General features: G+C 45.6%; 1 protein-coding gene and 1 pseudogene across 1 annotated transcript; one reads left to right on the top strand and one right to left on the bottom strand.

Moving 5' to 3' along the window:
- Window positions 1–877: 877 nt before the first annotated feature.
- LOC131381280 (small ribosomal subunit protein uS2-like) lies at window positions 878–1,750 on the top strand (annotated as a pseudogene).
- A 7,531-nt stretch (window positions 1,751–9,281) lies between these two features.
- On the bottom strand, window positions 9,282–13,603 carry LOC116484248 (keratin, type I cytoskeletal 17-like). The gene is made up of 4 exons (XM_058428114.1): window positions 13,598–13,603; window positions 13,306–13,388; window positions 12,717–12,873; window positions 9,282–9,362 (listed from the first exon to the last, which is right to left on the bottom strand). The coding sequence occupies exons 1-4, from the start codon at window positions 13,601–13,603 to the stop codon at window positions 9,282–9,284; spliced, it is 327 nt and encodes a 108-aa protein (XP_058284097.1).
- Window positions 13,604–13,747: the final 144 nt, after the last annotated feature.

Genomic DNA, 13,747 nt, shown 5'->3' with positions numbered 1-13,747 from the left:
GATATATAAAACAACATCCCTGGCTCACGCCTGTAATCCCAGCACTTTGGGAGGCTGAGGCGGGCGGATCACCTGAGGTCGGGAGTTCGAGACCAGCCTGGCTAACATGGTAAAACCCCGTCTGTACTAAAAAACAAAAATTAGCGGGGAGTGGTGGCAGGTGCCTGTAATCCCAGCTACCTGGGAGGCTGAGGCAGGAGAATCACTTGAACCTGGGAGGTGGAGGTTGTAGTGAGCTGGGATAGTGCCACTGCACTCCAACCTGGGAGATAGAGTAAGACTCCGTCTCAAAAAACAAACAAACAAACAGACAAAAAACAAACAAACAAAAAAACCAACAAAAAACTCACAAGATTTCTCTCTACATATACCATATATTAACTTTTATAATTTTTTCTGATTATAAAAGCATTATAAAAATGAAGCTATTAATGGATCAACTTAGCCCTTAGTGGAAATGACTCATCCTAAGGAAGACTTTGTCACCAGGAGTCAACGGCAGGTTATAATCAGTTTCCCCTCTACCCACTCAAGCACCTGGAGATTCCCTTCACTTTCTGCCCACCTAATGCCCCCAGGAGCCAGCTGGGAGAGGAAATTAAAAGTTCTCCAATAGGCAGACATATATCAGCTCCAGTGAAACCACATTTATTCCAGTGTTCTATTCAGAATCTTTTGATCAGCCAGTTCAATTTGAAGTCCATTTATTTCTTTCAACAATGTTAACCAAGCACCTCCTTATATGCCAGAGGCTGTTTTAGGGACTAGGCATGCAGTAGTACAAAAAACACACCAAATCCCTTTTCACACTACCTAGAGAGGGGTCCATACAGTGTTGTTCTGGATTGCCATCATAACTTAAAAGAAAATGTTCACAATGTCTGGAGTCCTTAATGTTCTGCAAATGAAAGAGGAGGATGTCATCAAGTTCCTTGCAGCAGGAACCCATTTAGGTGGCACCAACCTTGACTTCCAAATGGAACAGCACATCTATAAAAGGAAAAGTGATGGCATCTACACATAAACCTGAAGAGGACCTGGGAGAGGCTTCTGCTGGCAGCTCATGTCATTGAAAACCCTACTGATGTCAGTGTCATATCCTCCAGGAATCCTGGCCAGCAGGCCATGCTGAAGTTTGCTGCTGCCACAGGAGCCTTTCCAATTGCCGGCCACTTCATTTCTGAAACCTTCACTAACCGGATCCACTGGCAGCCTTCCAGGAGCCACATATTCAGGTGTTTACTGATCCTAGGGCTGACCACCAGCCTCTCAGAGGCATCTTATGTTAACCTGCCTATCATTGTTCTGTGTAACACATTATTCTTTGCACTATGTAGACATTGGCATTCCTTGCAACAAGAGAGCTCACTCAGTGGGTCTGATGTGGTGGAGGCTGGCCCAGGAAGTTCTGAGCATGCGTGACACCATCTCCCATGAGCACCCATGGGAGGTCATGCCTGATCTCTACTTCTACAGAGATCCTGAAGAGATTGAGAAGGAAGAGCAGGCTGCTGCTGAAAAAGCTGTGACCAAGGAGGAATTTCAGGTTGAATGGACTGCTGTAGCTCCTGAGTTCACCGCTGCTCAGCCTGAGGTTGCAGGCTGGCCTGAAGGCATGCAGGTGCCCTCTGTGCCTATTCAGCAGTTGCCTACTGAAGACTGGAGCACTTAGCCTGCCACGGAAGACTGGTCTGCAGCTCCCACTGCTCAGGCCACTGAATACATAGGAACAACCACTGAGTGGGCTTAAAGCTGTTCTTCCACAGGCCCTTAAGCAACATGGAAATAAGGCTGGTGGAAAATAAACATCATTTTCTAAAACAAAAAACAAACAAACAAAAAGACAAAAATCGCTTCTCATGGAGCTTGCATTCTCATGGTGGGAAGCGAGACAAACAATAATTAAATAAATAAATTTGGGTGGTAATAAGTGCTAAGAAGAAAAATAAAACATGGGCAAGGGCATGGGTATGTTGGGTTATCAGAGAAGGCCTCTAGTAGGGCAGAGACTCTGGAATATGTTCTAGGCAGTGAGAACAGCCCGTGCAAGGGCCCTGAGGTGGCAGTGTGCTCTGCACGTTGAGGAACAGTGAGGAAGCCAGCATGGCTGGAGTAGGGTAAACAAGGGGCATGAGTAGGAGTTTAGATCTGGAGGTATTTCAATGGAAGCCAGATCATGTAGGCTCTTGTAGGCTTTGGTTAGGACTCTGGATTTTATTGTGAGTGTGGTTGAAAACCCTTGTAGCATTTTGAATAGAGACATGAAATGCTGTTTAATGATTTAGCGGGATCACTCTTGCTCCCGTGTAGAGAATGGTCTTGGTCTTTGATGCAAACCAGTTCCATGCCTCTACATTTCTTCATCTTCAGCCATATAAAAATGCAAGCTCCCCCCATTTCCTCTCACTGTAGGGCTTTCATCACACTATTTCTACAAATCTTTCTCTTGGGCTCATCTTCCACTGCTGACCTCCTTTCTCCAAACTTGTGTTGCAATTGTAGGCAAACTTCCCTTCCTAAATAGCCTTTCACCTCATCCCATCCTTAACTGACACCTATCTTTCCCCTGAGGACACAACTGTCCTTGCAACCTCTGCAGGGCAGGTTGACATGTTCCCATGTTCTACTTATTATACAACAGAACCAGCACTTAGACTTGCCTGCTCCCACTGACCCACTGGAAGCTTCTACACTGTATGGTTTAATGGGAAGCTGCACAGACTTTGTAGTCAGGCTGGACTTGAATCTCCACTGCACCCCCTTTTACTGGCTGGGTTACATTGGGCAAATTATTTAACTTAATATGAGCCTTGGTTTCCTCACCTATAAAATACATTGGACAATTTTTGTGAACATTACACGAAGCGATGATTGTAAAATACCCATTATAGTGCCCAGCACTCAAAAAACTTTACTCTTCTCTTCCCTCCTGTCCCTTTGATAACCATATGACCCTCCTGTCACTTATCTGTATAGTGTGCAGTTAGAATGTGGCATTTGACTCACCTCGCTAATCCAGACTTCGTCCCCATCTGTGATGGGTAATCTTAGGTGTCACCTTGAGTAGATTAAGGAATGCCTAGAAAATTGGTAAAGCATTATTCTGGGGGTGTATCTGTGAGGGTGTTTCCAGAAATGATTAGAGTATGAATCTGTGTAGACTAGTGGAGAAGATCTGCCCTCAATGTGAGCAAGTACCATCTAATTTGCCGGGGGACCTGAGAGAACAAAAACAGAGGAAAGGCAAATGTATCTATCTATCTGCTTGAGCAGGGATACATTCCTCTGCTCCTGTCCTTGGACAACATAACTCCAGGTTTTCCAGCCTTTGGACTCCAGAACTTATACCAGCAGTCCTCCAGGTTCTCAGATCTTACACCTCAGACTGAGAGGTATACCATCAGCTTCCCTAGTTCTGAGGCCTTTGGACTTGGACTGAGCTATGCTACCAGCATCCCAGGGTCTCCAACATGGAGGTGGTCTGTTATGGAACTCATCAGCCTCCATAAGCTCATGAGCCAATTCTAGTAAATCTCCTCTCATAAATCCATATATCTACATCTATATAGCCTATTGGTGTGTATTGCTGGAGAATCCTAAGAGTTTTCATAACCACATGGGAGACTTGTTTCAGGAACTCATTCCTGTAGCCATACCTTGAGCCATTTAAACTCCAGTATTTTAGTCTCTGGCCAAAATCTCCCATCTCTCCATTCATCCTTAATCCCTTTCGAGCCATCTTGTGCACTCTAGTCTCCAAGTGCTCCTTCTCCAAGGTCTGACAGCTGCATCCCTGGGCTCTACCTCCTTCCTTATTTGACCTGGACTTCCTCCTGTGAATCAGTGAGAGTTTTAGAGTTCAAGCAATAGAAACTGACTCTGGCTAACTTCAGCAGAAAAGGAACCTACTGGAAGCATATTGAGGGGTTTCGAGAACCAGCGGGAAAGTTGGAAACCAGGCTTGGAAAAGAGGTGGCATGTGTTAGGTTTGTCATTCGGTAAATATTTATTTCCTATCCTCCATCAACCTCCATAGGAGAAATATGATGCTGGATTTTCCCACGTGATTTTCTTTGGACATTGAAGCACTGAAGGAAGAGACAGTATGCCTGTAGGCTTAGAAGCATTTGTGTTTCCACACATCCTGAGAGCTTCTGACCTCCATCATAAAAGAAGCATTCTCTGGGTAACCTGCTAGTCCCAGAAGAATGAAAGACTGGTAAAGATATCCTAGCCAATTTGTACACTGCAGCCTGAAACAGATATCCCCAGGTAACTGGCTTGTGTATGAGCAAGAAACAATGCTTTTTATTATAGGTCCTTGAGATTTTATGATTGTTTATTACACAGCATTGTGTGAGTAGCTGGTGAACCAAGTAGTCCTGGTAGAACCAAGGATGGGCGGGGAGCAGGACCCATGACTAAGCATGCCATAAGAACTAGTTGATAAGGATATGTCTCCTTGCTCCTTTGGCTGTTGCTACTGCTGGACTCTCAACTCCACCAGTATGAATGTGTCCTAAGCCAGTGCTTTTCACATTTTAATATGTGTGAATCATGTGGGATCTTGTTAAAATGCAGATTCAGTACATCTCGGTGGGCCCTGAGATTCTGCATTTCTAAGGCTCCCAGGTGATGCCAATGCTACTGGCCCCAGACAGATGGGAATATCCAAATGGGTGAATCTAGGTCACATGTCCATGCCTTGGCTGTTAGGTGACAGGTAGAGGGATGACCCTTCTGTGATGGGTCAGGGAGCACTGTATCCCAGTAGTGCTATTCAATGGGAAATAAGAAGAGCAGCTAAAAATATTACAAATGTCTATTCCAGGCTCCCTATTAAATCGCTTTAACCCTTCTCTTGCTCTTGGTCCTGCTATTCCACTTGTTCTGCAACTCCTGATCTTGGATCAATCCCCTGGCTACCTTCATCACTTTTACCAACTTATTCATTCATTTAAAACATATTTTCTGAATTCCCATAATATGCCAGCCATCAGGGATAATTTGGTAAAAAAAAAAAAAAAAAAGAATAATTAAGATTCTACGTCTTGTGGCTTATATTCTAGTGGAAAAAACAGACATTCTCCAATAAAAAAATAAGTTAAATGAATCCAGGGTGCTAAATGTGCTATGAAGAGAATATCATGATGAGTAACTAGGGGCAGCTTACATGAGATAAGTTAAGCTGAAGTCTGAATTATGAGCTCAGAGAATAGCTGAAAGAAAAATGTTCAAGGCTGAGGGACCAAATGCAAAGTCTTGAGGCAGGGAAGGTCTTGACTTTGAAAAACAGAAAGGAGGCCAGTGAGACTAGGGTTATTGAGCAAGAGGGAGAGAAGTGTTGAATTAGGGTGGAGAAGTAGTCAAAGGCCAAGCACACAGGGAAAGCTAACGAATTTAGATTTTATTCTGAACATAACAGGGAGCATTGGAGGCTATTTAAGTAACAGCAGATGAATCCATATATATTCGGAGAGCTCACTTAGGCCACTGAATGGAGAATGGATTGTAAGGGCAAGAATAGAAAGCAGGAGACCAACAAGGAGAGTGTCAGTAGTCCAGGTGAGAGATGCTTGTGGCCTGGCACCTTTCTTTTTTCTGCTGTATGAGAAAGCCACATACTTCTCCTATTTAAGAGTAATCCCTCTGCCTGAATCACTCATCACCTTCTCTGCTTTTATTGATTCTCTCTGTTTTCTACCTTCAATCTCTTTCCTTCCTTTGGGTCTATTTCCCCAGCATACTAATATATTCAGATCTCTTACACACACAAAAGTAACAGTATTAAGAGGCGGGACCTTTAAGAGATGGTTAGGCTTCACCCTCACTCCTTCTGCCATGTAAGAGTGGAGCGAGAAGGTGGCTGTCTATGAGGAAGCAGGCCCTTGTTAGACACTGAAACCGCTGGTGCCTTGATCTTGGGCTTCCCAGCTTCCAGAACCTCACGAATGGATTAATGCCATTATTGTAGGAGTGAGTTAGTTATCTTGGGAGTGGCTTTCTGATAAAACAATGAGTTCAGCCTAATTTCCTCTCTCTGCCTCATGCACTTGCTTCTGCCTTCCGTCCATCCTCTTTGGGATAACCCTCACCAGGTGCTAGCACTATGCTCTTGGACTTCCCAGCCTCTACAATAGTGAGCAAAATAAATCTCTTTTCTTCATAAATAACCTAGTCTGTGGTATTCTGTTACAGCAGCACAAAATAGACTAAGACACCTACATTCTACAATACCAGGCTTTTTGTGATCTCTTCCTATCTCTGGCAGTTTCTTTTCAGTTTGTGTTTTCATCTTTCTTGTCCGTGCCACTATCCACTCCTGTCACTCATCATCTGAGTGTGGTTGCAACCTCCTTACTCTGACCTCCCTTCCTCTACCAGAGTCCTCCTCCACATCATTGTGTACTTTGGTTTCTAAGGAGGATGGGTTAAAACATATAGTGACATATTGATGTAATTCAGAAACACAACTATTTGTTTGAAGGATGATGTGTTTTAAGAATGATTCCTGTTTACTCTCTGGAAGGCTAAGCCTCAGGAGACATCAGTTTGGCATTCAGACTGTCCACTTGCAATATAAGTGCTGCTGGACAGCTTAAGTATTTTCAGCTGTAGACACTGGGATTGTCTGCACCAGCTGATCTGATTACTACCTTACCTATACCTAACTTTATATCTTGGTGAAGAATTATCTTGGAATAAAGTCATTCCTGCATCCAATCACAGCAGGAACCTCAGGTAAACAATTCATTCAATGAGAGTAATGGCTCTGCCATATCCACCAATCCCAATCTTGGTTCATACACTACAGAGAACAGCAGCAATTAAAGTGACATTTTAATAACCAGGCATAAGATATTTTTATTATAAAGATTGCTGAAATTCCTCAATTCATGATTACTATGGTTTGAATATTTGCGTTCCTCCAAAATTCATGTTGAAATCCTAATTCCAAGGTGATTGTATCAGAAAGTGATTAGTGCCCGTATTTTAAAAAGCCTAAGAGAGTTCCCTCCCTCCCTCTGCCACGTAAGAGTAGAGTGAGAAGATGGCTGTCTATGAAGAAGCGGGCCCTTGTTAGACACTGAATCTGCTAGTGCCTTGATCTTGGACATCCCAGCTTCCAGAACTGTGAGAAATAAACATCTGTCATTTATAAGCCACCTAGTCTATGGTATTTTGTTATACCAGTCTGAACAGACTAAGAAAATAATTTTATTACTGTCTTCATGAAAAATATTCCCAGGGTTGCCTCCAGGCAGATATTCTAGGAATCCAATGTAAGCAAAGCTGGTCACTGATTTCACAGTCTGTGTCTCCCCATGAGACTGTAAATCCTGAAAGCAGGGATGATGTCATTTAATTTCTGTTACTCTAGCATCTGGCAAAGCGACTGGCATTTAGTAGCTACGTAATAAATATTTGTTGAGTATTTGTGTATTTGACTGAATATACAAACTAATAACAGCCAGATCATATATAAGAATAGAACCCTCAGCTTCATGTGGTGGCTCATGCTTTTAATCTCAGCCCTTTGGGAGGTCAACGTGGGAGGATTGCTTGAGACCAGGAGTTTGGGGCTGCAGTGAGCTATGATCATGCCACTGCAGTCCAGCCTGGGCAACAGAGCAAGATCCTGTCTCTATTTAAAAAAAGCAGAACTTTGATCCACAACCAGTAGTAATCTTCCCAGGAAATCAACCCATATCTACAATAACCAGTCCAGGAAGCTAGTCTGCTATGCCAGACTTATAGGAAGCCAGATTGCTATCTCTAATAAAAATCTAAGAAGCCAAACAATAATCCTTACAATAATCAGCCCCAAATGGCTGGGACTTAAATAACTTGACAGCTTCCCTAATTTTTGTCTTTGCTTGCAACTTAGGACTAACCAGAGAAAACCAGATGTTCCCCCCCGCAACAACTCCTGTAAGATGCCCAGTTTCTAGTTAGCCCTCCAACAGCTTCCTATGCCAACAGCCTCCAGTCAGGGCACACCTGAAGCCTTCCTTTCTTTTGCACTATAAGATTTTCCCACTCCTCTGCCTGCCTTTGAGTCTGCCAAAACACAAATAACAGTGGCTGACTCCCTTGCTATAGCAAGTTCAGAATAAATAGCCTTTGCTTGTTCTCATTTGATTAGTCTTCATTTATTTTCACAAGTAAATGCCATTGGAGACTTGGGACAGACCTGGACCCGCCATGGTAACAAGGCAGAACCTTAGGATTGGAAAGGGGTTACGGAGAAACATAACCTGGATAGGTGTTGGAACCTGACTTTCTCAGGTTATTTGCCTCTACACCCGCTTTTCCCATTTAAAAAAAAAAAATGCCTGAACCTTCAAGGCATGGGTTTGAAAGCCAGTCTTTTGATAAGAGACAGCCAGCTGACTCTGCAGTTCCCAGTGGCCCCCTGAGCTTCATCTTTCACAGGTAGTAGGCTCAATTAGATGACTCCTGTCACTGCCACTCTGGTCCATGTTCAAGGGTCCTCAGAGACTCCTTCCCTGGGTTGCCCTTAGCACAGCTCCAGCAAGCTGGAGTTTCATAATTTTTTTTTTTTTTTTTTTTTTTGAGACGCAGTCTTGTTCTGTTGCCCAGACTGGAGTGCAATGGCACGATCTCTGTTCACTGCAACCTCCGCCTCCCGGGTTCACCCCATTCTCCTGCCTCAGCCTCCCGAGTAGCTGGGATTATAAGCATGTGCCACATGCCCCCCTAATTTTTGTATTTTTAGTAGAGGAGGGGTTTTGCCATGTTGGCCAGGCTGGTCTTGAATGCCTGACCTCAGGTGATCCACCCACCTGGGCCTCCCACAGTGTTGGGATTACAGGCGTGAGCCACAGCGCCCAGCCCATAATGTTTTTACAAATTAAAAATGTCACTAGAACCTGCACTCTGGCTTCAGGTAAGTCTATGTTAATAGTAACCTCTCGGCCGGGCACGGTGGCTCACGCTTGTAATGTTAGCACTTTGGGAGGCCGAGGTGGGCAGATCATGAGGTCAGGAGTTTGAGACCAGCCTGGCCAACATAGTGAAACTCCGTCTCTACTAAAAATACAAAAATTAGCCGGGCATGGTGGTGGGCGCCTGTAGTCCCAGCTACTCGGGAGTCTAAGGCAGGAGGATGGGGTGAACCTGGGAGGCGGAGCTTGCAGTGAGCCGAGATCGCTCTAGTGCACTCCAGCCTGGGACAGAATGAGACTCCGTCTCAAAAAACAAACAAACAAACAAACAAACAAACAAACAAACAAACAAACAAAAGATAATCTTCCAGTTCATTGGTTCTGGTTCTTCTTCAAATAGGGCCTCATCTCTCCTTTACTCCAGGTAGTGGTGATATTAAAAATATTTAGCACCTGGAATGACAAGTGCATGGACCGATCAAAACAGGGGCTCAAGCCGTACCAGGCATTAACCCTTTAGTTTTTGGATCCTGGGGAGGTCTGGATAGAAGAAGGTAATGGGGGTGAAGAGGGGATGGGTGCTTGGGGCATTGGCTATTTACCAATGAATATGAAAGTATCTCAGTATTTTAACAAACAGAACAGCATTCGTGCACACCAGATGAATGTCAGACCTGCCTTCAGATATTTCTGGGAGTTGTCAGTTTGTTGTAGTCAACATAGGTTGCCATAACAAAATTCCTTAGATGGGGTGGCTTAAACATTTATTTCTCATAGCTCTAGAGGCTGGGAAGTGTAAGATCAGGGCACTAGCAGACTCAGTGTCTGGCGAGGGCCCTCTTCCTGGCTTGTAGAGGGCTACCCTCTTGCTGTGTCTTTACATGGTGAAAAGAGAGCAATCTCTCTCTCCTCTTCTTAAAAGGGCACTAATCCCATCACTGGGACTCTGCCCTTATTAACTCATTTATATCTAATTATCTCCCAAAGGTCCCACGTACAAATACCATTACACTGGGAATTAGGCCTTCCACATACGAGGTTTTTCTTTTGTTTTGTTTTTGGAATGGAGTCTTGCACTGTTGCTCAGGCTGGAGTGCAGTGGTGCGATCTCTGCTCACTGTAACCTCCACCGCCTGGGTTCAAGCAATTCTCTTGCCTCAGCCCCCCAGTAGCTGGGACTACAGGTGCATGCCACCATACCTGGCTAATTTTTGTGTTTTTAGTAGAGATGGGGTTTTGCCATGTTGGCCAGGCTGGTCTTGTACTCCTGACCTCAGGTGATCCACCTGCCCAGCAGTGGACAGCCTCTCCTGCAGGTACACTGGCCTCTGCTGGGCATGACTGCGGTTTCTCCTGTGTGGTTTTATCTCTGAAGCACTAATTCCTCCATTATCCTCTACAGGTGCTTCTGCTCTTGACTGACAAACCTTATGTTCTTCTGTGGATGTCCAAGCTGCCTTGGATTCTCTGGGCACCACCACCAAAGTCTTAGAGCCCTCAAAGTGCCTGGATTTTCCAGACATTTAAGGTAAAGTGGGGGAGGAGAATGCCTATTTTTCTCTTTAAATCTCTTTTATGAGAGGAGTACCAAAAGGGCATTTATGTATTTATTCATTGGACAAACATTGAGGGCAACTATACATCAAGCATAATTCCAGGCGTTAGAGCTAAAGTGAAAAAGACAGGCTCCCTGCTTTCATGACACTTACATTCTAGTGGGTGGAGACAGAATATAGACAAACATATGTAATGTCAGCTAATAATAGGTGTAGGAATAAAGCAGAGTCATGGGTTGGAGAATGATGGAGTATGTGGGGTATGCCTGCTGTTTTATATCTTAGACTGGATGATCAGAAGACCTCTGACATTTGATCAGGAAACTTAATCAAATAAAAGCATGAGCAATGGGGGATATGTGGGAACATAGCAAATGCAGACTCTGTAGCAGTGTGCACATGCTACAGTGTTTTATGGTTTTAATGACCAGTTCCTTCACTTTTTCCTGACGTCTGCCTTTTGTCTTATGCTTGCCTTCTCAAACCTCAATTAAGATTTTTTTTTTCTATAATTGACAGGTTTTTTCATCTATCATCTTTGTTTATCCAGAAACAAAGAGAGAAAAGAAGAAGACAGACAAGGAGGGGAGGAAGAGAAGCAAAAGGAGGAGGAGGAGAAGAAGGTGGCAGCAATAACAAGGGATGTAGGAGGAGGGAAAGGAGGGCATGCTGCCCTTGCTCCTTCTTTCATTGCCTTTTGGCTCCTGGACGAAGAAAGGGCTACACCATGAGAGGGGCAAGTCCAGTCTGAGCAGTCTCTTGGGCCTGTGGGCAAGTTAGATGTGGGGCAGCGGGAATCTGCTCCATTTTGAGTTGTCTGGCATTTTTATGTACTCATTTGGTGCAGTCCTGCTATGGGGATTGATAGCCAGGAACCTGCACCATGAGTCCCAGGTATAGGATCCTCTGTTCAAAGTATATGGGTAGGTCTCATGCTCCGTATGGGCCTCCACCTATCTTTTCCCATTCTAAGGACCCTCAGCTCCTTTTGGCAGCAGCATCTTAATACCTGCTGCTACTAGAGGGAAACATCATCAGGAGCACTTGCTTGGCCATAGTAGGTTGGTACCAGCAGGCAACATTCCTGTTTCCTAGTACACTGCCTGGAACCTAGAAAGTACTCGGTAAACCTTTGATCAGGAGGTGCTGTGCTTCAGGACAGAAACCAGGATTCTGGTAACTAGGAACACATTCCACTCACGGGAAGTTTAAAACTGGCAAGCTGTGTGTAGGCATGTGCCTGTAGTCCCAGCTACTCAAGAGGCTGAGGTGGGAGGATTGCTTGAGCCTAAGAGTTTGAGTCCAGCCTGGGCAACATAGTAAGACCTTATGCCTAAAAAAAGATAAAAAATTAAAACCAGGGTAGAACTAGAACTTACGCAATTGCTTCCTTTAGTTTAATGTGTCAATGTTCTCTAGCAACCCAGTGTTGGTTTCACTATTCATTGCAACAAGGGAGAACGCACACCATGGGAGATCATGAGATATCTCCATATTGGGATGTTACTAGGAGTTATAGGATTTGCCTTGTGTTACGTGATTTTAGGGAGAAAGTTTTAAAGGCCAGTGCTTTTCTGTGAATTGGATGCTGTCAAGATGAGGGAGTAATTCCATGACTGGGCATCTTAATAAATTTTATCCAGAAGAAAAGAATACAGTGATGGGCTTGGCGCATGGCTCATGCCTGTAACCCCAGCACTTTGGGAGGCCAAGACGGGTGGATTGCTTGAGCCCAGGAGTTCAGGACCAGCCTGGGCACCATGACAAAACTCCATCTCTACCAAAAAAAAAAAAAAAAAAAGTTAGCTGAGCATGGTGGCATGCGCCTCTGGTTCCAGCTACTCAGGAGGCTGAGGTGAGAGGATCACTAGAGCTGGTGAAGTCGAGGCTGCAGTAAGCCATGATAGTGCCACTGCACTCCAGCCTAGGTGACAGTGAAAAGAAAAAACCACAGTGATGGTAGAGCTATAATTGATTTAAAAAAGCAGCAATCAAATTAACTGGAAAAGGAGGGTGTTTGATTTGCACAGTAATGTTGTTTTTGTCTGTGCTTAGGCAAGATTATGAAATGGTCTTGTCATGTCTTGTTTCTTCAGTCACAGAAAGACCCTGTGTGACGTCGGTGTTCTGTGAGATTATTTATGCTCAATGCGCCTGCTCTGCTCTCTCCCGCGGCCTCAGCCATGGCCCAGCCCCAGGGCTCTGCTACCCACTCCTCAGCATCTTTCACCTTCTACCCCAGCCACCTCACCTCCTCGTGGTTCTTCTTCAGGTAGGCCAGCTCCTCCTTGAGGTTCTCAATGTGCATCTCCAGGTCGGCTCTGGCCAGGGTCAGCTCATCCAGCACCCTGTGCAGGCCATTGATGTCGGCCTCCACACTCAGGCGCAGGGCCTGCTCTGTCTCAAACCTGCCGTGGGAATCAGGGACTTCAGCCCAGGCTGCTTGGACCTGCAGGTCCAGGTCCTGGCTGCTCACCTGCCTTCATTTTGCCAGGACTCTAAGGGGTTGGAACGGCTGACGAGAGGGTCGAGTGGACACAAATTCTAGCCTCGGGGCCCCGGGACCATCACAGGGCCAGATCCCATGCCGACCAGCTTCCTTACTTCTCTCTGCCTCCCGCCTCCCCTCCCTCTCTTCTATTCCCTGCCTAAGCCCAGCAACCTTCAGAACTGGCTGCCTTCACTGCATCCTGGACTAAGGAGTGGGGCTCCTAGGACTGCCCCACCCTGAGCCCCTGGGCCTTGCCACAAGCAACCAAGAAGTCCTGGGGTCAGGAGGGGTACCCTGAGATCCTCCCCCAGCTGGCCCAAGGCTGCCCAAGCCCACAGCTAGGACTCACTTGGTGCGGAAGTCAGAAGCAGCCAGATGGGCATTGTCAATCTGCAGCAGGATGTTGGCATTGTCCACGGTGGCTGTGAGGATCTGAGGAGATGGGAGAGTAGTCAGGTCACTGGATGGGGATGGCTGAGCCCATACCAGGGTTCTGAGCAGATCTTCCTGCCTGGGGGCCTCTCTTCCCGCCCAGCCCCTCCCTTGCCCCGTGCTGTATTATTGGCAGAGGAGGGGCAAGCAGGACTCTAAAGGGCTGAAAGGTGCCTCTTCTTCCCCCGCTACTCAGTACCCCACCAGACCCCCATGCCAGGCTCAGCCTTAAAGGAGAAGAGACAGCTGGCTGGGAGTATGAGGCAACCAGAAAAGAAAGGGAAAATGTCCCCAGGGCAAAAGCTGTCCCAGAATTCTGGAACAAGGGAGGGGATGTGGGCAACCCCCTCCTTTTACAG

The sequence above is a fragment of the Hylobates moloch genome, unplaced genomic scaffold, assembly GCF_009828535.3.
Source record: "Hylobates moloch isolate HMO894 unplaced genomic scaffold, HMol_V3 SCAFFOLD_15, whole genome shotgun sequence".
Classification (NCBI taxonomy): Eukaryota; Metazoa; Chordata; class Mammalia; order Primates; family Hylobatidae; genus Hylobates; species Hylobates moloch.
The sequence above is the reverse complement of the archived record's forward strand: the minus strand, read 5'-3'. Positions and strand labels throughout refer to the sequence as shown.